Below are 26,255 nucleotides of genomic sequence, written 5' to 3'. Positions count from 1 at the left end.
AACGAGTCCTCTCAGATTCCAAAAAGGAGTCAGAAAATCTTTTGGCCCTATTAAACTTGCTTGAATGTTTCCGAAAAGAAAAATCTATACGAGGACGTGAGATGGAAGTGGAAGTTGTGAGGTGCTGGGCAGAAAGTAGGTAGAAGAAGTACAGCAAAAGAGAATGATTATAGCTGAAAATTGATGAAAAATGCAACAGGCATTATTACATCCTACAACTGTACTTTCATAATCCCATCCCCAAATCTCATTGATGTGTCATTTTCCCAGTTTATTTTTTATATTGTGAGTAAAGGGAACATGTCAGCAAGACTGTACACAGTATCCTACAGACAGTGTCAGGTTGGCACCAATATACTGATTAAAATGATACCTGAGTGACGAAATCTGTTTCATTATTCATAAAAAAAATCAGTTTGAAAATGCAGCAGCAGCTATCGGTGATCTCATAGCTGCTACTTCGCAAGCAACGGTGGCGCCATCATGCTAGAGAAAAAAAAATTCTCTCCCAAAATGGCATCACTCGTCTCATTTTCAACCTGATTTTTTCATCACTCAGGTATCATTGTAATCAGTATAATGGCACCAACCTGACACTGTCTGTAGGTTACTGTGCCCAATCTTGCTGACAGGTTTCCTTTAACATTAAAGTGTTGCACTCTGGTAAATATCTAATGAAACACTGATGCATGCTGAATTCTATTCAAATTTCATAAACTCTTAACATATTTTTAATTATCGCATTAATTGATTGAGTAAATTAAGAAACTTTTGAGGTTTTCTTTCAGACTAGAAACTAACAAGAGATTTTGCCATCAATTTTGGGTTGTGAAATTCTTGATGCAAATGGAGTCGCTTTATACATCCTTCCACACTAATGATACTAAATAGAGAGGACAATATCATTTACATGCACAATATGCATATGGGCTAATTAAGCTTGCTTTATTACCATGTCATCGAACACTTCGCAATTATGTAGAAGAGAGATTTAAAGAATGATGACTTTGAAAGAATTATTAACATGTTTTACATATTTAAATGTGTTATGTGTCTTAATTGGGCTGAAAGCCTTTTTAACAAGATGCTCCATATGCCCTTGAAAACGTATATAAATCGTCATGGACATTCATGTTTCACAAATATGGAGAGTGTCAGTGACCTAAAAACAAGGGGTAATTAGTTATTTTTTAAATATAATTACACAAAGTGACCACCCTTGTCACTTGGACATTTGCTTCTCAGAAATATGTAAATTAAATATTATCAAGTATTTGAAGTATAGAATTTTTCTATGGCAACTAAAATGTAGCGCTCGTGCCATGCAAATAGTGAAAGTTGAAGCAAATCTTCAACAACATTTGTGCGCAACACATTCCAACCAGTCACACTTATATACAGTTGTGTGACAGTGTTTGTCCCCTTCCTAATTTCCTGTTCTTTTGCCACACCTAACACCAGGTGCCCACGACCTGGAAGTAGCAACGTTTTGGACGCATTGTATGTTCGCTGCGTCCAAAGTGCTGCCGTCTATTGAACGGAGGTGAATCCGCAATGTGTTCACTGAACTATGTGTATTTACCGCATCCAATACAAGCTATTGGTGAAATTGACATGCTGCAGTCTGAAAAGACACTCCACATGTCCATCTCCGCAGGTGAGCCACGGGCGTGTGTGAACACATAGTGGACATGGAATTTCTTGAAATCCCATCCACTATGTTGTAATATCTGACCTCTTCGGGTTGGATGCTGTATAAATATACAGCGTCCAAGCAGCAAATCCGGACTGTGTGCACATACCCTGAATGCTTCAGATCACCAAATAAATTTAAATAAAAGTGAAAGATAACACAGGTAAACAAAAAATGCATTTTTTAAATGAAGACCTTTATTATTAAGGGAAAAAGAAATCCAAACCTACAGGGTCCTGTGTGTAAAAGTGTTTGCCCTCTAAACCTAATAACTAGTTGGGCCAACCTTAGCCTCAACAACTGCAATCAAGCATTTGTGATAACTGGCAATAAGTCTTTTACAACACTCTGGAGGAATTTTGACCCACTCATTTTTGCAGAATTGTTGTACTTCAGCCACATTGGAGGGTTTGCGAGTATGAACCAGCTTTTTAAGATCATACCACAGTATCTCAATAGGTTTAAGGACAGGACTTTGATTAGGCCACTTCAAAGTCTTAATTTTGGTTTTCTTAAGCCATTCAGAGATAGATTTGCTGGTGTGTTTTGGATCATTGTCCTGGTGCATAACCCAAGTGCGTTTCAGCTTGAGATCACAAACAGATGGTGGGACATTCTCATTCATTTTTTGGTAGCAGCAGAATTTATGGTTCCATTTACCACAGCAAGTCTTCCAGGTCCTGAATCAGTAAAACAGTCTCAGCCCATCATACTACCACCAACATATCATATGTAATGGGACATATGTGGCGCCCCTGAGGCTCAGTCACCACAGAGGTACTGCACCTTCTCCTAAGTTGTGGTGCCCCACTATCCAGGTAAGTTGGAGGCTCCTGACCACGGTCCAACACTCGCAACCCACACAATAGAGTAGTTCAACAAAACCACATTGCGGCTCCTTGCTTAGAGGCAGAGCACCTTTGGTGGTTCCCTGCTTGGTATACTAGACGTGCTGGGAGGTGGGTGGAGTTTAGAATACATATAAAAGAGCGGGATGGTTCCAGGAGTTGGGTTCTGTTGAGTCCAGAGGTTGAGTAGGAGAGAGGAAGCCACTCGGGAGGACTGGGGATCCCTGGAAGAGGGATGGAGGAAGGAGTGCTGCAGCTGCCTCAGTGATCTGAGCCAGCTGGCACGGGAAAGGAAAGAAGGAGAAGGACATTGAACCGAAGCCTGAGCTTCCATAAAAGGGAAAAGACAAGTATGGAACGTAGGAGTAAAAGGGAACACAGAGGACGTGGGTTAGAGGAAGAACCCTGCCTAGAAGTTCTAAGCGCAAGGCCGGGGCCCGATCCCCGAGGTTGTATGGACACTAATGGTTCTGCAGCAGACATCGGTGGAGTAGTGGGCTGTAAATGCACTACTCCCATCTAAGACTTGAGGGCACAACAGCAACACGGATAGAGAGCCGGGACTCAGGAGTAGAGAGTCCCCGAAGCAGGCTACAGCTGTTTACTGTGCAAGTAGAGTTCTTGGGAACATCTGTCAGGAGGAACTCCAGTGTAACCCAGTACTAGGAGATCTTCACACTTAAAGGTGCTATAGAGGAGACGTTCAGGAAAGGCACACAAGTTGGCGGAGTGTGGAAGGGAGCATTCCATCTTGCCTGGAGGTTGACTGAGTCCCTGACCCGGAGGACACGGCACAGAAGCGGGCAATACAGACTGTGAGTAAAGCTTTGGAACTACATGCCCTGGTGTCCTCCATTCCTTCCTGCATCCGTCCGTCTGGCACTGCTACATCCCCTGCGCCAAACACTACACCATCTAAGTGTCTCCACATCTACACTGCCTTGGGACAACAGCCCTGCTTGTGGAGGGCTATAACATCATTGCTGCACCACACCATCTGTTCCGGAGGATCTGTCTGCAGCATCGGCTTAACACCTCCCTTGCCGAACACCACAGGTGGCGTCACAAACTATTCATTTAACTACATTCCACCATTCAACATCTTCCTATTACTTGGGCACCCAGGGCCACGGTCCGGGTCACCGCTGCTGTGACACGTCCCACTGATACCGGCCCGGTACCGAGTACCCCACGGCGCTGGGAGGGCGACCCACATACACCTTCAAAAAAGTTCACCTTTTGTCTCATAGTCCACAGAGTATTCTCCCCAAAGTCTTGGGGATAATCAAGATGCTTTCTGGTAAAACTGAGATGAGCCTTTATGTTCTCATTGCTCAGAAGTAATTTTTATCTTGTAACTCTGCCATGCAAGCCATTTTTGCCCTGTCTCTTTTTTATGGTGGAGTCATGAACAGTGACCTTAACTGAGGCATGTGAGACCTGCAGTTCTTTGGATGTTGTTGTGGGGTCATTTGTGACCTCATGGATGAGTTGTCACTGCGCTCTTAGTGTAATTTTGGTCTGCCGGTCACTCCTGGGAAGGTTCATCGCTGTTCCATGTTTTTGTCATTTGTGGATAATGGCTCTCACTGTGGTTCACTAGAGTCCCAAAGCTTGATAACTGGCTTTATAACATTTTCCAGACTGATGGATCTCAGTTACTTTGTTTCTCATTTGAGCCAGAATTTCTTTGGATTGCAGCATGATGTCTAGCTTTTTAGGAACTTTTGAACTACATCACTTGATCAGGCAGGCCCTATATAAGTAATTTCTTGAATGAGAACAGGTATGGCTGTTTTCAGGCCTGTGTGTGGCTAGGGAATTTGAACTCAGCTTCCCAAACATGTGAAAAACCACAATTAATTTAAGTTTTAAGGGGACTTGTAATTTTGGATTTCTTTTGCCCTTAATAATAAAGACCTTGTGTTATTTTTGTCTTATATTATTTTAGTGATCTGACACATTTAAGTGTGACAAACATGCAAAAGAATAGGAAATCAGGAGGGGGGGGTTAAAATATTTTTTTGCACAACTGTATTTGCAGAAATTGACTTTGAGGCTCATTTACCACATTGAGTATTTGGTGCAATTTTGATGTTGAAGATTTTCTACACCATTTCTGCACATATTAGATAGAAAAAAATGCAAGCACATTAATCTTTGTGTTTTCTTAGCTAATTTTTATCCCACTTTTTCTGCTGCAGTGTTTGTCTTTTTTTGGTATGTCATTTTCATGATCCAGACCAGGGTTGGAGTCCTGTTTTCCCTTTTAACCAGTCTGGTCATGTAGGGGTTACCCTTTCTCAGCCTCAGTCTGGGTTCAGGTTTGCTATTTATCGCCGCTGCTTCCTGCAGGCGATGTCAGTTATAGTTTTTGACTAGGGCTGCTGTAGCTGACTCTGATTGCTCCTGCTATGTTTGCTTTCTGATCCAGTGTCTCTGTTTTCCCCTTTTCCCATCCTGACTCAGTGTTTCCCTTTAGTGTGCTGACTCCCTGGTTTTGCAGCAGCATGATAGTCATGTTCTTAAAAGTGTTTCTGTTTTGGAAACTTCCAATTATTTAGCTTTGATAAAACATTGATAAAGTCATGTGCGGATTATATATGGATTTAGCGCATTTTGCTGTGCTCAAACATTGAAAACGTATAAGCATTTTTTATCTACAGATTTTCCTATTTTCATTCAGGCTTTGAGGAAATTGTAAGACACTGCATTTTTTTCTTTGTGCAGTGGTTTTGAAGACCTTCAAGATCATTTTGCTGCAAATCTGCTTCAAAAAATTTTGTGTGAACATAGCCTATGGGCATATTCACATGAGTTTGACCCATTACCGAATTTCTGCAGACAAAAATCAGTGGTAACGTCCTCAGGATGAATTCCGGCATTGCAGATCCGCTTGCAGAAATATTCAGTAATAAAAATTGGATCCATTCATGTGAATGGGGATGATGCAGATAATTGGAACAATTTTCAAATATTGTACAACAAAATCCACAGCAAATATGCAGCATGCGAACTTATCTCTTTGGCCGGGGTCACACTTGCGAGTGCAATTCGAGAAAGTCACGCGAGTCTCTCGCATCAATACCTGGCACTGCTCCGTGGTACCTGGACCAAGCCATAGTCTCTGGACCCTGTTGGAATGTCCATCAGGGAATTCCACATGTCTTCTCACTGCCTGGAACTTTTGGCCCATGCTGCCCTAGCTACACACCCAACCTGAACTTGAACTTCACTGTGCACTTCACTAGCTGACACTGAACTCCCTCTAACCAGGATGTGCCCCCCTTTTTATCAGCACTAGTGCCCTCCCACTGGGCTAATCATATTCTTAACCATTTCCCATGTTTCATGCTAAACCTATGTATCCTTATTGCATATGCTGTCCTAAGCTTATCATCTATAATAATAAATGCGCTAAGCAGCTTCCGGGTTGTAACAACTTCTGTCCAGTTGTAACTGGTGACGTCACAGCACACCTCTTGCCATGTTAACCCTCAACACACCACTCCTCCTCAACACACACCTCCTCAATGCACACTCCTCTCACCTTTCACCATCTCCACTCACGTCCACTCACTCTTTCACTCCACATATGACCCTTTCTCTCGCTCCGTCTCTCATACTTTAGCCGTCATCGCCGCTGCTCCACGATCCCCGACATCTTCTTCTGCCGGCGCCATCCTGGATCCAGACGTTGTCCACACCGGCGACATGTTCTTGCGGTGACGCCATCTTGAGTATTGTGAAATCCCGCGATACTCAAGATGGCATTGCCGCAAGAACATGTCGCTGGCGTGGACGACGTCGGGATCCAAAATGACGTCGGCGAAATCTTGAGAGATTTCGCCGATGCCATTTTGGATCCCGACATCGTCCTCGCGAGATTTCGCCGGCGCCATCCTGGATCCAGACGTTGTCCACGCCGGCGACATGTTCTTGCGGCGACTCCATCTTGAGTATCGTGGGATTTCACGATACTCAAGATGGCGTCGCCGCAAGAGCATGTCGCCGGCGTGGACAACGTCTGGATCCAGGATGGCGCCGGCGGAAGAAGATGTCGGGATCGTGGAGCAGCGGCGATGACGGCATGAGTATGAGAGACGGAGTGAGAGAAAGGGTCGTATGTGGAGTGAAAGAGGGGGGGGACGTGAGTGGAGATGGTGAAAGGTAAGAGGAGTGTGTGTTGAGGAGGTGTGTGTGTTGAGGGTTAACATGGCAAGAGTTGTGTCACTATCCTCCTGATGCGATAGCATCGGGCCTTAATCTTGTTATGCTATAATCACTTTATGCATTAGCATCTTATATACTCTACATCACCATAATACATTACATTAGACACACGTTACTCTTACATATAAACCCACACAACGATGTTTACATAGCGTATCTTTTGTCTTCAGGGGCAGGAACAGGGTAAGACAGTTCACATCCCCACAACAACATGCAAAATTATCTGCACTGTTCAAGAAGGTAAATGATCCAGACCTAATATTTTCCTTTTATTTTCCATAGCCTCCCATCAGTGCAATACCAGGTCCGCACCATAGTCTTCTTGTGTCCATATATATATATATATATATATATATATATATACACTAAGGTTGTGGCTGAGTCTTTAATTTAATTTATAATCATCTCTTGAAGTGAATAATAGGTCTCCCTCTCTGCTGAGGTTCTGTTACTATGCTCTTTTATTATTGCATCAAAACTGCTAAATAGTACTCTGTGTAAAACATGTCAGCGCCGGTACAAATTTCTCTTCAAATATGTCTTACAGTAATATGGAATGATCTTAGAGTACAAGCCATAATGGGATATGCTGGCTTAGCATACAATACTGTATGTCATTTAATACAGTGTTCTTACATCGGCAACAAAGAGCCTGTTATTAAGTTACTGTTAGTTAATAGAGAGCATTTAAAGGGAATCTATCAGCAGGTTTTTACTATTAACCTGAAGACAGCATGCTGTAGGGGTTAAAACACAGATTTCAGCGATACCTCTCATCAAGCTCTGAAGTTTTGTTTGCTTACAATGATAGTTTTAGCACGAGTAGCTAATCATTGCTGTGTCTAGCTAGTCATGTAAGCCCTGGTCCAACATGCCCCCTCCTGTGATAGGCAGTTCACTGCCTATGGGCATTTCATATACAGAGCCTGGTGTGGGCGGGGTTTGCTTTCTTAGCTCTGCTTCATGCTAAATCTAAAAACTCTAATTGTATGAGAACCGCTGCACCTAGTAATCTAAGTGATACATTGTTGGATTCAGCTTCTCTTTGCCTACATCAAGCTGTTCTCAGATGAGGTAGCAAAAACCTGCTGACAGATTCCCTTTAAGTGCTAAGGAAATGAAGTAATATACCATGGAGATTTCTTCTCCCTGCATTTTGCTGCCCACACACTAGATAATTTCTCCCTCTTCTCTAACTTTATTACACCCTCCCTTTATTTCCATAGTAAATCTTCAGTTTTATCCTTCATATCAAGGGAACTCCCTTGCAACAATTTGTGCAGTCACACTGGCTGAGGTGTTCTTTCTCGACCCTGGGTAACAATAAAATGGGTTTCACTCTTTGGCGGCATACTATCCGATGGCACAGGAACCCCAAATGTAACATGAGGACAAAAAGAGATCAGTTCAGGTTATAAAAATATATTAATTTTTACTAGTGAACTTGAGAGAATATATATACAGTTTGGAGTTTGATGTTCAGCAAAATGGCAGCCAGAGGAATTACAAAAAAATCTGCATTTGTAAAAATTTTTAAATATTGGAGTGAAATTCTATTCCACTTGAATATTTCGGCACAACTCTACTGAATACCAATGGAGCTAGGAGACCAAGATTGGAACCACAATTTATGGGCATAAAATAAACCATCAAATTAGATAAGCATGTGGGTGTATAGGAATGCCAGTGTTGGGTGAAAATAATAAGAACCAGGAGGGTCAGGAGCCTATCTGCTAATATATCTACAATATCTCTTAGGAAAGGTTTCTCTTTTCATGTTATGACTGGTGAAAACACTAAAGACAGTCACCTGCAGAGATCTAGTCCCAGATTACCAATAAATTCAAAACAAGGAATGCTGAAAAATTCATTATAGTCTACAGGAAATATGTGAAGATTAAAAGACTGTTTCCTAATTAACAGGACCAGTAAAATTACGATAACTAGAAATATATTTCTTATTCTTTTGAATTACTTGAAGTTACTTCTTTAGCTTCATTGAGGCAGAAAAGATGATCATAGTGGAGACTTATTGATCTCAGAATATAGGGAAATTTAAGTTTTAATAAGAACTCACCTAATATAAATAGCAAATCCTGAGATCAATTTGTGAAAATCCTCTTTGAAAATCAGTTTACCAATACAAAGCCATGATTTCCTATTAGAAGACAATTGAGGTTAAAATGAGGATATTTATTAAAGTGAATCTGTCAGCAGGTTGCCACTTGAGATCAGCATGATGCAGGGGCAGAGACTCTGAGTCCAGTGATGTGTCACTTACTGAGTTGCTTGCTTTAGTCTTTTATCATTATAACTGACTTGTCCTCCACCGAGCCGGGGCGTAATGGAGGCCAATGGTCATGGTGGTATCACCGGCTGGCGGGCCGTCCTCAGCAGAACAAAAAGAGGAAAAGTTGTGGAAGTGAGGCAAGACCAGCCTGTCCCTATAAGCAATGCCAAGACCTCAGGTGCAACAGGAAAAAGCTTTATTTTACTGAAGCAGTTGCTGATGATGATGATTACAGCCAGCGTCGGACTGGAGCACCTTGGACCCACCAGAGAAAATCACTCTTGAGGTCCACTATATAGCTACATAGAAATAAATACAAAACCACCAATTGTGTGGTAAAAACACGCTAATATCAGGGTATAGTATAAGGTATTACACATCTTAATTATGTAGCAGGGGTTGGGGTAGCCCCCTCATAGAATATAAAGTAGCCCCCTCATAGAATATAATGTAGTCCCCTCATAGAATATAATGTAGCCTCCCTCATCGAATATAATGCAGCCCCACTTATAGAATACAATGCAGCCCCCCCGTAGAATATAAAGCAGCTCCCCTCATAGAGTATAATGCAGCCCCCCTCATAGAGTATAATACAGCCCCTCCACAGAATATAGTGCAACCCACTCATAAGGTATAATGCAGCCCCCACTTAGAATATAATGTAGCGTCCTCATAGGGTATAATGCAGCCCCCCTCTTATAGTATAATGCAGCCCCTCCACAGAATATATTGCAACCCCCTCATAAGGTATAATGCAGCCCCCATAGAATATACTGTAGCCGCCTCATAGGGCATAATGCAGCCCCCTTCATATAGTATGATGTAGCCCCCAGAATATAATGTAGCCCCCTGAGAGAATAATGCAGCCTCCACATAGAATATAATACAGCCCCCCACAGAATATAATGTAGGCCCCTCATAAAGTATAACACAACCCCCTCAAATAGTATAATGCATAGTATAACGCAGGACCCTCATTGGGTATAATGCAACCCCTTTCATAAGGTATAATGCTGCCCCCCATAGGGTATAATGCAGCCCCCCATAAGGTATAATGCTGCCCTCCTCATAGGGTATAACACAGCCCCCCTCCACTTCCATCATTGTTCTCCCCTCCACCCCATCATTGTCCTCATCACCACTTCCATCATTGCCTTCTCACCCACCACCCCTCCTATCATTGCCCATTTCACCATCTCCATCATTACCTCTTCCCCCACCAACATTGTCCCCACCATCATTGCCTCCCCTCACAACCATCTTTGCTTTCTCCCCCACCACCCCCATTATTGCCCATTCCAACACCTCCATCATTGCCTCCCCCCACAACCATCATTGCTTTCTTCCACACCACCCCCATCATTGCCCATTCTAACACCTCCATCATTGCCTCCCCACCACCATCATCATTGTCTTTCCACCACAACCATCATTGCCTTCTCCCCCACTCCATCATTACCCATTTCACCACCTCCATCATTGCCTCCTCCCCCACCACCAACATTGTCTTCACCCTACCACCCCCATCACTGCTCTCTCCATCACGCACATTATTGCCAATCTCCAATACACACACAGCACCACTCTCACACACAGCACCACACACAAAGCACAGCACCACATACTGTACACACACGCGCATGCACGCAGGCAGACAGACACACACGGCACCACTTACCTCTCCGCATGTTCTTTGTAGCCGCAGCACATCCCAGCTGCTTTATCTCTGAAACAGTGCACTGAATGATGATATCATCCAGCTGCGCTGTGTCAGACTGGAAGTGCCGGGAAATAAGCAGGATGGCATCAGATCCATGCAGCTCCACTCCTCTCAGGGTTAGCCGTCCTGCAGGGATCCACCTCTGGCTTTACATGCTGGCAGTGTTAGTCTCAGCCTGCGGAGAAAACTGCCTGCTATTAAAGTGAAATGGTATTCACTCCTCTCCACGCCCATGGGGGCATGGGGAAGGGTGAATATTGATTTCTCTTTAGCAGCGGGGACAGGATCCTGTTTCCAGCTGCTGCTCCGCTGGCACCGGGCCGGTTCCCCAGACCCAGGGGCTCCATAGCTGCTGGGAGTTCCGCTATTAGTGACACGCCACTGGCTGGGGCCCCTGGAGTAGTGGGGGCCCTAGGCAGCTGATGGCCAGTATATCAGCAGATGTCAGTGCCTGGGCCCAATGGAGAATCCTCCAGTTCTCCAGTGGGCCAGTATGACCCTGATTGCAGTTCTCCACAGTTATTCAGTACACTGAATCAACAGCCCCTCATAGTGTGATGAGCCCAGCTCTTTCCTGCAATGTGTAGCAGCTTTTCTTCCTCCAGCTTCATGTAGCACTGTACACGTACTAAAACTCTCCTCTTAGCACTGGCAACTTAGGATCATATAAAGACACCTCTCCTCTGATCCCTAACAAACACTGTCTGGCAGTTGGGCACTTCTTCAATCGTGCAAGACACTATGTCCCATGCGGCTGCACAGACTTCACTTGTGTCTAGACTTGCCTTCTTATTCTCCAGCACAACCCAATCCCAGGGGCACAGGGTTGCTTCTCCTCGGCTTGGTGGATCTCTTGCAGGGGTTACTGCGCACCAGACCTCCCAACAGCCCTTGCACTAATTACTAGGGATGAGCTTGAATGTGCTCATTACTAGAGTTGAGTGAATTTGTTTGGATTCGGTCGCCGAATCTGAATTTGCCATATTGGTACCGAATGTATGTTTATTGATCAGTTCCGAACATATTTGGTAATTTCTACTCCAATTGATTTTAATGACGTTCGGCTGTGTTTGACGAATATTGCAAAAACAATATTCGTACTCATAACCAAATCCAAACCAATTCGTTCAACTCTACTTGTTACTCAGCGAGCATTGGGTGGTGCTCAATGTAAAAGTCGAATCCCAACCCCGCATGTTTGTCACCTGCACAGCCAATAAGCATGCAGGATTGCCTGGGCATCACTGTAACGCCATAGCTATCTTGATTGTGGCATTACTGTGACTGGCTGGTCGTGTGGCATGATCAGGGGTTATAAAAGAACAGGAGCGACCAGGTTGGGCATACTGATGCCATTTCACAGCTCTGTGACACTTCATATTGCAGAGTTAGAGTGCTTCTAGGCCTTTGTGTCCACAGTATAATGAATCAGAGGCCTGTAGTGTTGATACTGGTGCTGAAGCTGAGCCATCATACTAATAGTCTTTGATAGGGCTAATCATTTGCTATGGTGTTTGTATTATTGCTTATGCCCATTCCTCCCATTCTGTATATGCTTTTTTCATTTTTATTGCCTAGATCTAGTACTTTGCATTTTCCCTGTTAAAAACCATTCTGTTAGTTGCTGCCCACTGCTCCAGTCTATTTATATCATTTTGAATCTTCTCTCTCTCTCCTCTAGTGTTAGCTATCCCTCCTTTGTGTCATCAGCAAATTTAATCAATTTACCCTCAGTTCCTTCATCTAAATCATTGATAAAGATGTTGAACAATACAGGGTCCAGGACAAAGCCCTGTGGTACCCCACTTGAGACATTCTTCCAACTGGATGTGCAGGCATTTACAACCACTCTTTGGGTCCAATCACTAAGCCAGTTATGAATTCATCTACCAGTTAACTTGTTCATTCCAAACTTAGTCATTTTTTCAAAAAGGATGGTCAGAGATACTTTGTCAAATGCTTTGCTGAAGTCAAGATATTCTATATCTACAGCATTTTCCTGATCCACTCAGTCAGTGATTCTGTCATAGAAGAAAATTAAGTTCGTCTGACATGACTTATTAGTTACAAACCCATGCTGACTCTGACTACTTACATACATGTTGTTTAATAATTTTTTCAAAGATTTTTCCTGGTAAACAAGTCAGACTCACCGGCCTATAGTTCCCTGGGTCCACCTTCTTCCCCTTTTTGAAGATAGGAACAACATTTGCTCTTCTCCAGTCTTATCTTCTGTTCTCCAAGAATGGTTTTTGTTGTTTCCCTAGCGAGAAAGGGGAGATTCTAGAGATATTCTTTAGGTGTAAGCTGCATGAGCGGGCAAGAGAATGTATATGGGAAGTAAAGGAAAGATTGGTGTCAAACATAACACCCAGATAGCGCACCTGCTGCCTAGGCATTACTATGGTGCCACTCACGGAGAGAGATGTCAGGTTTAGGGAGGTTAGTAGACAGCATGAGCAGAGGAAGTTCAGTTTTGGAAAGGCTGAGTTTTAGATAGAGAGCAGACATGTTGTAGGAGACTGTGGACAGTCACTGGTGTTCTGTAGTACAGCGGAGGTAGGTCAGGGGATAGTTGTGTGTCATCAGCATAAAATGGCACTGAAAGCCAAATCTAATGATGGTCTGTCCAATTGGGGTCGTGTAGAAAGAGAAGAGAAGGGGTCCAAGGACTGAGCTCTGAAGGACCCCAACAGTGAGAGGAGAGGAGACGATGTGGAGCCAGTGAATGATACACTAAAGTAGCAGTCAGAAAGGTAGCAAGAGAACCAAGAGAGGGCAGTATCCTTTATGTCTAGCCAGAAGTGTAATCAGGAACATTGACTTACCAGACCCGGACTGTCTCACGGATGAAGTAGTGCCTTGTATGGGGGTAGATGGAAATACTCGGTACACTCCAATGACCAGACCCCTCCATGTAAGCCTCCAGCCAACACAAAACATGTTGTTCCAATTAGTAGTCTCATCCACCTGTCCCGTCAATCTACTAGGATTAGATCTACTGTCAAAACTCCAAGCCAGCATTCTGTTTCACGAAGATGGAACTGTTAGTCTCACAACTCCATTTTCACAGGAGCACTCTGCTGAGATATACACCCTCTACCCTCTGCAGCTCAATAACCAGGGAGCGCCCATGGATCAGATAGACACAAAGTTCATGGCACTGATCCCAGACTCATTGTGGGCATGAGGTCAAGAAGATATTGACAAACTCAAAGTTCCGCCTGTAAAAGTAGAGCTGAAGCCAGGAGCTCTGCTACCCAGGAAACCGCAGTATCCACTCTCCATTTCACAATCTGCCGCTATTACACAGCAACTGAATATCTACATCGAAAATGGAGATATCACACCCACCAAGTCACCCTGCCACTCTCCTCTGTTTCCAGTAAAGAAGAAGACCCCCATGTGGAACCTACTACGTTCCACATGGTACATGGTTTGCGTGCTGTCAATGAAGCCACAGTACTGGACACACCCATTGTGCCCAACCCACACACACTGCTTTCATCAACCCACCCACCTCCCAATGGTTCATGGTGATTGACCTGGCCAATGCCTTTTTCAGTGTGTCCCTACATCCTGACTGCCAATATCTGTTTGCTTTCACATATGAGGGTCGGCAATATGCTTGAACTGTGATGCCTCAAGGGGCACAAAACAGCCCCTCTATGTTCACCCAAGCCATGATGACAGTCTTGGACCCCTGGAAGATGACACATCCCACTGTCGGGCTCCTTCAATATGTGGATGACCTCCTCCTCTGTGCTGACACCCTGGCAGAACCTCAGACAAAGTCCATCTCCTTACTACAGTTCTTGGCGCATAATAGATGCAAGGCATCGAAAGACAAACTGCAGTTCTGTAAGGAGAAAGTTGTATTTTTGGGACACTGTATTTCCCACCTAACCAAACACCTGACGGAAGACAGGAAAACAGCCGTGCAGAACATGGAACACCTGTCAGACATCACAAAGCCATACAAGAATTGATGGAGTCTTTATTGATGCCAGAAAGAGTTGCGGTGGTAAAAGTAAAGCACACACTGGAGGGACTTCAAAGGAAGCAGTGGGCAACAGACTGGCTGATGTCACAGCAAAAGAAGCAGCTTTACTACCATTTGACACAGAAGCAGCTCATCTCTTCTCTCTCAAGGACTCAGAAACAGAGGAAAAGAAGGAGCCCTGGGAGAAGACACTCTTCACACTCCAGAAACAAGCATCCAAGGAGGAGAAGGACCAATGGACCCAAGATGGAGCCACAGAAGATGCAAGACATCTGATGATGAGCAGAGGAAAGCCCTGCCTACCAAGAGTCTTCTACTCTATGGTGGCCAAATGGGCCCATGGCACAACTCACCAGTTCAAAATCAAGATGCACAACCTTGTCTGCCAGTACTACCACGCACCAGGCTTTTCAACAATAGCCGCCAACATCACAAAGGGATGTCTTGTCTGTGCCCAATGCAATCCAGGGAAAACAGAAAAGACACCCCCAGAAATGCACACCCAGACCCCTGTACCCTTTCCAGCATATACAGATAGATCACATACAAATACCACACTCAGGGGGTTTTGAGTATGCCTTAGTGCTGATAGACATATTCTCAGGGTGGCCAGAAGCTTTCCCGGTCAAGAAATAAAATCGGTAAAGACCTCTGCTAGGAAGCTTCTCTCTGCGATAGTGTGCAGGTATGGGCTCCCAGAGACCATAGAAAGTGATCAAGGGCCTGCATTCACAGCCAATCTCACAAAAGAGATATGGGAAGCCCTCGGGACCGAGTTGGCCCTATACACTCCATATCACCCGCAAAACAGTGGCAAGGTTGAGAGGTTGAATGGGACACTGAAGTGTAAAATGCTCAAAGCTGCACAGGAGACAGGGAGACCATGGCATGAGAGTCTTCCCCTTGCACTGTTCAGTATCAGACATACACCAGCTGGTCCCACCAAGCTTAGTCCATACGAGATCCTGTTTAGTAGTGCTCCCAGACTAGGACTGTATTTTCCACAGCAGTTGTCTATGCAGTATGACACTTTGACTAAGTTTGTGATTGAATTAACCAAGCACTTAACTAAAATACATTCTTGAGATTTTTCATCTATCCCAGATCCACAGGACCTAGAAGGAACCCATCAGATCCAGCCCGGTGATTGGGTCCTCACTAAGAGGTTCAACAAACGTGCCCTGGAACCCAGATGCGACGGCCCGTACCAAGTCCTGCTGACCACTGCCACAGCAGTCAAGCTTGAAGAAAAGCCCACATGGATCCATGCTTCACATTGCAAGAAGGTCCCAGATCCAGAGGCCAGTGGCAACCACCACTCTTCATCCGCCTGACACTTATCCTTTTTGCAACCCAACTAGTAGTCAGTCTACAAGGGGCAATCACTCACGAGGAGGGTATGGTGACTTTCTGGTATAATATCTCCACCCCCAGGGTAGCATATCAATTTGATTATTGCTTCATAGTAGAATGCCCAGGCCCCATGGCACAGTTTGATATCTGGTTAGGCACCCAATTCATCTGTGTCACCACAGCTGAAAGGGGGGAAGGGTCAAACTGTGAGGACTGGACACTTGTTGGGTGGAACATCAGTGAAAATGATTGGGCATACAACCAATCCCAGCCCTACAGTGAAGGGACAAGTGAGGAGCCAGCCTATTAACCCGCATGACTCTGACCAAAGCCCCTTTTAAAGGCCAGAGAGCCTTTCCAGGCCTACCCATCCCTGCCACTCAATGCCCCAGGGAGGGATGCATAATTCTCTACCTTACTATTGACAACCCCTCAGAGGATGACCAAGGGTTATACATACTAGGCTCAAGTACAAAGGCTGGTAGAGCAGGGGAGGGTGACAGAATGGGTAAATTTCGATTGAGAAACCTTGAATCCAGACCACCAACTGAAGAGATAGATGAACCAGTACCAGGAGCCAAGTTTCTATTAGATTTAACATATGAAGAAAGACTTGCCATAGAAACAGGATTTTCTGACTCCAATGTCTGGCTCGAGCGGGTGAAATATACTGCCACTAATGCAAATCGCTCCTCATGTATAGCCTGCACCACCGCCAGACCTCATTTAGGCACAGTACCTTTCCCAATAAACCCATGGGTAGATGAAAAGGGATTCCTGTGTGCTCTATCTCTATACATGAATAATCAACCAGGTGACTCACAAAAATGCCAATCCATATCCCACCTATACCCACCTCACCAAAGTACCGAACCAACTTGCCATGGGATCACCCCCTACCCAGGGAACTACTCCTGCTTCCAACGAGATGCTCCCGGTAGACAGGTAGATAACCTACCATCTAATTACTGTAATAATCAAGTCATTCAGGTCCAGGAAGGTAGCCTATATAATGACTCCTTGTTAGTAGGCCAAATTTACCAATTGTCCGATGTATATTGGTTATGTGGGGACATGAAGATTAGGCCGAGACTCACTGTTCCATGGAAAGGACAGTGTCCCATGGTAAAAGCCCTTATGCCCTTCCATATATTTGATCTACCCGGCTGGGATCAAGTACTCAAAGAAAATCACCTGCCAAAAAGGGAAAAAAGGGAACTACAAGGTTCCTTCGACCCCCATATTTACATAGACTCTATTGGGGTTCCAAAGGGGGTACCTAACGAGTTTAAAGCCAAGAATGAAGTAGCAGCTGGTTTTGAATCAATTATCCCCATGATTGGGGTAAACAAGAATGTAAAATGGATAAATTACCTATACTATAATCAGCAGAGGTTTGTTAATTTTACTAGATATGCAATATGGGGACTTATTGAACAGTTAGGCCCTGCATCCATCATGGCCTTCCAGAACAGGATGGCCCTAGATATGATCCTAGCAGAAAAAGGCGGAGTCTGCAAAATGATAGGCACCAGCTGTTACACTTACATACCCACCAACACTGCTCCCTATGGAAGCATATCCAGAGCACTTAAAGGCCTCACTGACCTATCAGAAGAGTTAGCCCAAAACTCAGGAGTAAGGGATCAATGGAACACCTGGTGGTGGGATGGCTAGCAAAGAGCACTCACAAAATTTGGAATAGCTATTTTATGTGTTTTAAATATTTTAGCCTTAATTCTATGCTGCTTAGCTCCATGCCTTAAGAAGATGATGATGAAAACCATGGAAACTACAGTGATGACCATGCATACAGATTTTGAAGATCCCCTATATGAAAGATGCCCCTATGAAACCATGCGAGCACCACCCCCCGGAATATGCCTGCTGGAAGCAAATCAACGAAGGAGAGTGCAGTATCTGACTTCCTCCTGTGCAAAGTCCGTTAGGAGGGGGTCCATGTACTAGAGATGGGTCGTCTTGTGTATACGGTGAAGATTAGTTAGTTAGGTTCCAGCATTGTTGAGATAGGTAGGCTGGGAGGACAGATCGATAGGTTCCGCGAGATTAGGATTTTGATTTTGCATATTTCCAAAGGAGGGACTGTTAAGGGGAGAATATATGGCATATGAATATATAAAAGAATCAAAATTATACCACTATATGGACGTTTTGCTAAATATTAGAATCATATAGCTTTAAGATATTTCTAATTCGCTAAGACTTATTTCTGTATTGTATAACCCACCTAACCTCATCGAAACTGGGTGGATTAGGCTAGAAGCAATAATTATTTGCGTAATGATTATATAGTAAATATAGAACATGTGAGATCAATAGTAATTTATGATATCAATAGTAGTTTGTGATAATCAGTAATTTGGAAAGAACCCATGATGTAATATAATGAGACAGCTCGATTTCTGCTATAAAAACTGTACACCTCTGAGATTAAAATGGGGAAGAATCATTTGAGACATGATATACCTTGTCTTGTGTGTTCTTTCCTCCGTGCACGTATAATCTCTGCCAGAGATCCAATTCAGCCGCAGACTATTAAGACGGGTCACACCCTAGTGTGACAGAATTCACACCCTGAAATCAGTAGCAGTAGAAAGAGAAAGAGCAAGTAGTTCTTGGAATTGTGATTTTTTTTTTTGTGCAATGTCTTTGGGAAAGATAGACTGAGGTTTTTCAGGAGTGTGAGAAGTGCATAGCAGCTGTACATGGGAGAGGGAAGAAGAAAGGGCCTGATGTGTATGAGTGGTAATGGAGAGGGGATGGGGCAGTGAATGTGGATGGCAAGGGCACACAGGGAGATATAAACAAAGCACATGGCTAAAAGGGAGTACATAGCGTGGGTTACCTGTCCCCTGCCCTGACTAACTGCCTGACTAACTGCCATTGAATTAACTGCTGCTTTTGGATACTTAGCTACAGAGATTTTTGTAGCCTTGCTGGGGGGGTCTGACTGCTGGAACACCCAAAATTCTGAAAATGAAAGGGGGCAGATCACTGGTGAATTCCTACAGAGTTACTCACTACATATTGTTTTTCTAAGTCATTGTGACTCTGTGAAGGGATCTGCCGCATAGCTCGCTTCAAGTCAATGTGGCTATGCTTCGGTTTTCTGAACAGAACAGTTACTATATGGTACTTCTAAATGGATGAAGTACTAAATCAGCATTGTCACCCCATCATGAGATAAAATAACTATTACTGACCTGTTAAATCCTCTGCTCTACCTCCAAAGCTTTGGCTGCACTAATTTTTTTTTGTTTACTTTTCAGTCATCATGTCCAGTACATTCACTTTTCTGCTGCAGCCAATCACTTCCATCAATAATATCATTCTCTATGTTCTGTACATTCCTGTTGAGCAATTCAATTAATGTGTCATAGTATTTTTCTAACAATACTCCAGAAACAGTGTCATTTTTAACCAGGAGTCAGTTTTCCTAATCTCATAAAACTTTTTCTAGCCCAGGAACCTTCAAACAAACTCAATACTTTAAGAAAGGCTCAGTAGTGAGGAGGGCCGGGGACATTGCAGCCTGACACTAAAAGGTTTTCAAGGACTCCTTTACTGCTGTTAACTTTCAATTCCACACTCCCAGACCATAAAATGATCATTGGTGTCATTATCCACCATTCTTACAATGCAGGACCTTAGGTCATTTACAATTCTTTTTACAACATTTTGGATTAGATACTTCACTAATCACTTGGAAATAGTATCTCGTGACAGAACAGAAAAAATCACCATAAGTTTCTATATTATTTGTAAAGTTGTAAAAAATTTTCTGAAGTTTTATGATCCCCACAGATTCTAGGGAGGAAAGGATTGTAAGGCCGGGGTCACACTGGCGAGGAATGCGGCCGAGTGAGAGGCGATAAAAGCACACATTACACACGGACCAATGATTCTCTATGGGGTCCCTCGCACCAGCCGTATATTTCTCATCCGTATTCTACGCTCCGTGCCAATCGCAGCATGCTGCGATTGTCAGCGTACTACGGCCGTAGTACGCCAATGCAAGTCTATGGGTGCGCAAAAAATACGGATTACACAAGGACCACATGTGTGACTTGTGAGAAATACGCACCAGGTGTCTTTTAGAAAAGCCGGCAATTCAGTGCGCTATACAGTAAATTCACACTGACAGGTTTAATAAAGAAACGAAAGAATAGATTTAGACACATAGAATACATATATATATATACACATGCATTCTATGTGTCTATATCTATTCTTTGGTTTCTGTTAGAAACCCTGTCATAGGGCTCCATTATATGTCCATTTTGCAAGCCTGTGAGAAAATCTCGCCATACGGATGCCATACGGATTACATACGGATGCTTACATGCGCAAAATACGCGACCGCACCTTGATTACGGATGACATACGGAGCACTGTTTAGGGGCCATTCATCCGTATTACACATGTAAAATACTGACCGTATTTTGCGCCGGTTAGTATGACCCCGGCCTAACACTCATTCTAGTGATCTCTTGTGGGGCCGACACCTAAAACACTTGCCCTGTTTATTAAATGGAGCTTACTAGGAATGAAAAAAAAATCAGCAAAGCAAATACAGTGCTGAATCAGCAGCCCTTTTATTATCCAGATCAGAGTAGAGCTTAAGGTACTGTCACACTTAGCGATGTACCAGCGATCCTGACCAGCGATATGACGCGGTCAGGATCGCTGGTACATCGCTAAGTGGTCGCTAGTGAGCTGACACACAGGCAGATCTCACCAGCGACATCGCTGGGGACGGGGGTGGCACTTACGTGCCACACTAGGCGATCCTGACGTCCTCCCGCCCGGCTCCACGCTCGTCGCTCGTCTCTCCACAGGAAGCTCCGCAGGAAGCTGAAGATGAGAAACAGTCCAGGACGTTCTCGGGCGATCAGCGATAACCAGTGGGGGAGCGGTCATTGGTAAGTATCAGACACAGCGATATCGCTAGCAATATCGCTATAACGTCACAAGTTATAGCGATATTGCTAGCGATATAGCTTAGTGTGACAGTACCTTTAGAGGTCAACACAATAATGATCTTTCACCCTTTGAACAGTCACACCAGCAGATTTTCTCTCATGCGAGAGAATCAGTCCTATTATTTGAATTACACTCTGTTGAGAGTTTGATCAGCCTGTCATCATAGTGTGATCCAATTCTCTTGGATGGGGACAAGATGGAAAAATTTGGTCAGTCCGTGAAAATCGGACTGCAGTCATATGTAATCTCACTGCTTGTCCGATGGTTTCCATGAACTCATTGACTTGCATGGCTGAGTGCTATTCGATAATTGACACAACTCAGGCATGGTGTGATTTTTTCCCTTGGACAGCCTCTGTACAAGGATAATATTGGACATGTGCATGGTGCCATGAAATAACATTGGTCCAAGTGCAATCCGATGTTTTGTCTCATCGCACTCGGACTGAAAATATGGTCATGGGCACAAGCCCTTTGGGTCCCAAAGTATAGAAAAGACGTGAAATAACCAACTGAACAGGTATTGCCCTCATTGAGTGAAGTTTCCACTAGTGGTTGCATTTTTTGTCAATGGAGCGCTTTTATTTTTTTATTTGTTTCTTGTGCCCAGAGATTATGTTTTTATTTATACCACTTTTGGTTAGATATTACATTTTGATTGCTTCTTATTGAATCTTTTTTCAGAGCTGTAGTGATCAAAAAATCGTAAAGGCCCTCACCTCAATTTTTTCTATTCTTGGTTTACCAATTAAGTTACCATAATTTGTTTTATATTATTATAGATCAGACTTTTACAACCTCTTTTATACCATGGATAATTATTTTTCATTTAAAACATTTTTGTATTTAAAGGGGAAAAGGGGGGGGGAACTAAAATTTTTAATTTTTTATTATTTGTTTATTTTTTAACTTTCTACTTCTTTTTTTCTTCCCTTAGGGGACTTGAATTGTCTGATTGCCTATACAACTGTGCATACTGCAATACAACTTTAGTATATAGTAAAAAATTACGATTTCCTATGAATGCCAGTCACAGTCTGATCTTGATAGGAGGAAAGTCATGGCAGGCACAGAAGTCTTCATCAGACCTCCAGCTGCTTTGGGAAGCCATTGATACCCTGCAATCGTATCGCTAGGGGTCTTATGGACATTCAAAATAGCACGCCGATGGGCATTGGCAAGTAGGCACTTTTAAAGGTTAACAGCAGCGGAGCTGAGATTCACACTAAAGGCAGAAGATAGCTGAATGGGCAGGGAACGGGCAATCTCAACCGCTGAGCCTGCTACATGAACCAGCTCCCGAGTACTGTTCATGTAAACGGTTAACGTGCTATGCCTTGTAATGACCAGGCCAAACGTTCCCTGCTATCCACCCCCACACGATGTCCGTAGTCGAAGGAATTATGACACACACTGGTCTGGGGGATAACAGTTGCTTTTACTTCAGCAGGAACGGGAATTATAACTTGGAACAAATAAGGAACAGTCTCTCATGTGTAGTCCATGGCAATTACATTTCATACTTAGATGCTGAGATGTGATAGGGGTCTGGAGCTTTAAGAGCACTGGACAACGTCTTTTGGTATTTTACAGAGGGAGGTAGATGCAGCAATTAGAGGCTATAGACCTGTACCCGGGGTTATCTCCACAGTGTGTCACGGCACGTGCAGAAGTACTTATAGGTGAATGTAGAAACTGTGGTGAATCCGGTCAGCAATACTTTAGATGTGGTGAATCCTGTCAGCAATACTTTAAATGTGGTGAATCCTGTCAGCATTACTTTAGATGTGGTGAATCCTGTCAGCAATACTTTAGATGTGGTGAATCCTGTCAGAAATAGAATGATGTCTGTACAGGTTAGAGGGAACCCAGGCTTTTATGCCTGCAGGAGATCTTGAGGTAAAAACCTCCTCCACATGTGTTCTGCTCTCCCTGAAGGCATCCCTCAGACTAAAGAACATTCTAGACTTGCCTGGAAAACAGCTCCTCCTATTGACCATGTGACTAGGAGCTGGCCAATAGGAGACCGAATTCACATCTCAGATCCTTACAAAACAATAATTCAGTCATTGTCCGCTTTCACCATTAGATGGCGACAGAACACAAAAAACGAGAAATGCATTGCATCTGAAAAGAGGGTGACTAGAAATGGAGAATTACAGCTCACAAATAATGTAGAGAGCCAGTTATTGAGTGAGCAGTAGTGTACAGAAGCTACTCACAATTCAGTATTACTTAAGGGGACAGGCACACTCTGGACTGGGTCACTACACCAACATCTGATTAGGATACCCTGAAAATTATAATATTGCCGCCTGGTGTTGTAATTGTGGAGGGCTTTTTATAGCAAGTACCCACACAGCACCTTACTAGTATTACGCTGACATCATGGACAGAAGCTAAAATCATGCTACAAGAAGCAACAGATGTTGAATCTATCATAGGGGCAACAGTGGAAGAAAGGTGCATGAGGACTTATCCCTAGTACAAATGATAAAATGTTTTAAATATATATTTAAAATTTGCAATTAAACATATGGTAAGAAAAGGTAAAAAAAAGATTAAGGATTCATAATCTTACGCGTTTTGGGTTAGCGACCCTTATTCATAGCTATTTGCATTTTCTCACCATGCTCACCATGTTTTTAATTGCATAGTAAAGTGTTATGATGAGTCACCGAAGGAGGAAAAAACAAAATACCAGCTAAGTCCAGAAAAACCAGAGAGGTTGGCAGCTATCGGATTGCGGACCCCTGAACCTATCCACAACAACTAGCAGTAGCCGTGGGGGGTTCCTACGGTGCCCTAGACCCCTCGATCACAGCCGGAGAGCTACATAGCCTAAAGACAGAAAGGGGAAAAACTAAACTGCCCCAGAGAAGACCCCAAAGCAATAGGCAGCCCCCAACATATAATGACGGTGAAGCAAGATGAAAACACTAACACAGATAGAAAGATAGGTTGAGCAAATGATGGGGCCCAAGCTAACTACATAGGACAGGATAGGAAAGCTGCTGTCTGCCATCCGCAAAAACCCTATCAAAATGAGCCAACCGACTGATAGGAAAAACAGGCCCTGAAGTCGCTAGGCTTCAAAAGACTATATCAGCACTCAGGTATATTCTGAAGACAGAGCAAAAGATCAACAGATCAGAGACAAAAATGGAATTCAGCTCACCCCCGGCCAGGGATGGCAGAACTCCCAAAAAACAAGGCAAATCAAAAACAAAACTGAAGAGTACAAAGCAGAGCAGAAAAACGTAGCTTTGAGATGCAGGAATCAGACTGGTCTCCAAGAATCCAGCAGGAAAATCACCAGCCAGGAAGAAGGGCGTCGGCAGCCTTATATCCAGTCCTCAACTCCAGCCACTAAGTCATCATCTAGCTGCCCAGGTGTTTGGTAATCAGTCTCACTACCTTCCTTCACCAGAGGAGGGAGTTCATCAGACCTCAATGGTGAAGGGAAAAATGAACTCACCTCAGTAAAGTTATATTTCAACATTTTCTCATTAATGCTGGAGCCCAGTCCTCATGGCCCCGTCATCCATTTTTGACCTGGATACCAGCCTGCTATGTTTCTAGACTCCACACCCTGACCAAACTTCTACGTGAATAGAAGCAGTTTTCACACTGAATCGTCCTCTCTGGAAGGTGAGTTATTACTTTTATTTCTCCTTCCCTACATGGGGGAATAGCTTAATCCATCAAAACTCCACAGGCCTTTTGCATAGCCAATTGGTAGGCCATAATAAGGGATATTCCAAAAATTGCATGTGCACTTTATTTATTTATTTACTCACTTTTATAGCGCCACAAATTATTATTATTATTATTATGCATTTATATAGCGCCATTTATTCCATGGCACTTTACATGTGAAAAGGGGAAATATAGACAAGTATAGTAAACATGTGCAAGACAAGGGACACACAAGTACAAAAGGAGAGAGGACCCTGCCCACGAGGGCTCACAGTCTACAGTGATGGGTGAGGATACACTTGGAGAGGTTAGAGCTGGTTGTGCGGTGGTTCAGTAGACCGAGGATCATTGCAGGCTGTAGGCTTGTCGGAACAGGTGGGTCTTCAGGTTCTTCTTGAAGGTTTCCGTTGTTGGTGAAAGTCTGATGTGTTGCGGCAGAGAGTTCCAGAGTATGGGGGAAGCATGGGAGAAGTCTTGTATGCAGTTGTGGGAAGAAGAGATGAGGGGGGAGTAGTGAAGGAGATCGATGGTTGCGTGCCGGTAGGTACCGGGAGACCATGTCACAGATGTATGGAGGAGACAGGTTGTGCATGAATTCCACAGCCCTTTACAGACATCATCATCACAGTCCCCATTAGGGCTCACAATCTACATTCCCTATCAGAATGTCTTTCGAGTGCGGGAGGAAACTGGAGGACCCAGAAGAAACCCACACAAACACAGGAAGAACATACGAATTCCTTGCAGATGCTGTCCTTGTTGGGATTTGAACCCGGAACCCCACCGAGCCACAGTGCTGTCCATTTAACACAATTTAAAAATACTGTAAATTTGTACAAGTCAAATACAAATAAGAAAAAGAAAATCTATAAAAAACAATTATAAATAAAAAACAAATAATATAATAGCTTAAAAAGTGAAGTAGAAAAAAACATTTTGGGCATTTTATTTTCAGTATTGCTTCATATTAGCATGAACATCTGCTGATACAATAGAACAATGTGACCCAGTAGCTCCTAGTAAGGCTTCCTGGCATTTATATGGCTGCACAGAGGTATTCTGTTATGAACAGAAAAAAACTTTTTAGAGCGCTATATCTTAACTAGTATCAGGAAAGCCAGCCAAGACGGCAATAGAGACCGGTATCTGCAGATTGCACGGATAACACCTTCAGTACGATCGGTTCACAGGGGTGAATAAAATTAAGCTATGATCAAAGGTTATCCATGTTCCTTGTTTCCTGCTCCCATTTCCTGGTTAATGAAAGCAGAAGCAAGCAATTTTTTAAGATAAAAAATGGTGTGTAACTAATAGAAATCCTTTATTACCTGAGCCGGCATCTGGTATTGATACAATGAAAAGGACATTTGTGGAAATGCTAAAATCTCAGAAGCAGAAGTTTTAACATTTAC

At 43.5% G+C, this 26,255-nt stretch overlaps 1 protein-coding gene across 1 annotated transcript in view; it reads left to right on the top strand.

Moving 5' to 3' along the window:
* LOC141101380 (uncharacterized) overlaps positions 1 to 18,622 on the top strand; it is a 42,790-nt gene extending 24,168 nt beyond the window's left edge. Inside the window, exon 2 of the mRNA XM_073590448.1 lies at positions 15,892 to 18,622. Coding sequence (XP_073446549.1) covers positions 16,456 to 17,817 — 1,362 coding nt within the window. The 5' untranslated portion in view covers positions 15,892 to 16,455 and the 3' untranslated portion in view covers positions 17,818 to 18,622. The remainder of the gene's footprint in view (positions 1 to 15,891) is intronic.
* Positions 18,623 to 26,255: the final 7,633 nt, after the last annotated feature.

Source organism: Dendrobates tinctorius, unplaced genomic scaffold (genome assembly GCF_039654945.1).
Source record: "Dendrobates tinctorius isolate UK_male_01 unplaced genomic scaffold, ASM3965494v1 ptg000116l, whole genome shotgun sequence".
NCBI lineage: Eukaryota > Metazoa > Chordata > Amphibia > Anura > Dendrobatidae > Dendrobates > Dendrobates tinctorius.
Note: the sequence above shows the minus strand (reverse complement) of the source record. Positions and strands in the feature narration are given on the sequence as shown.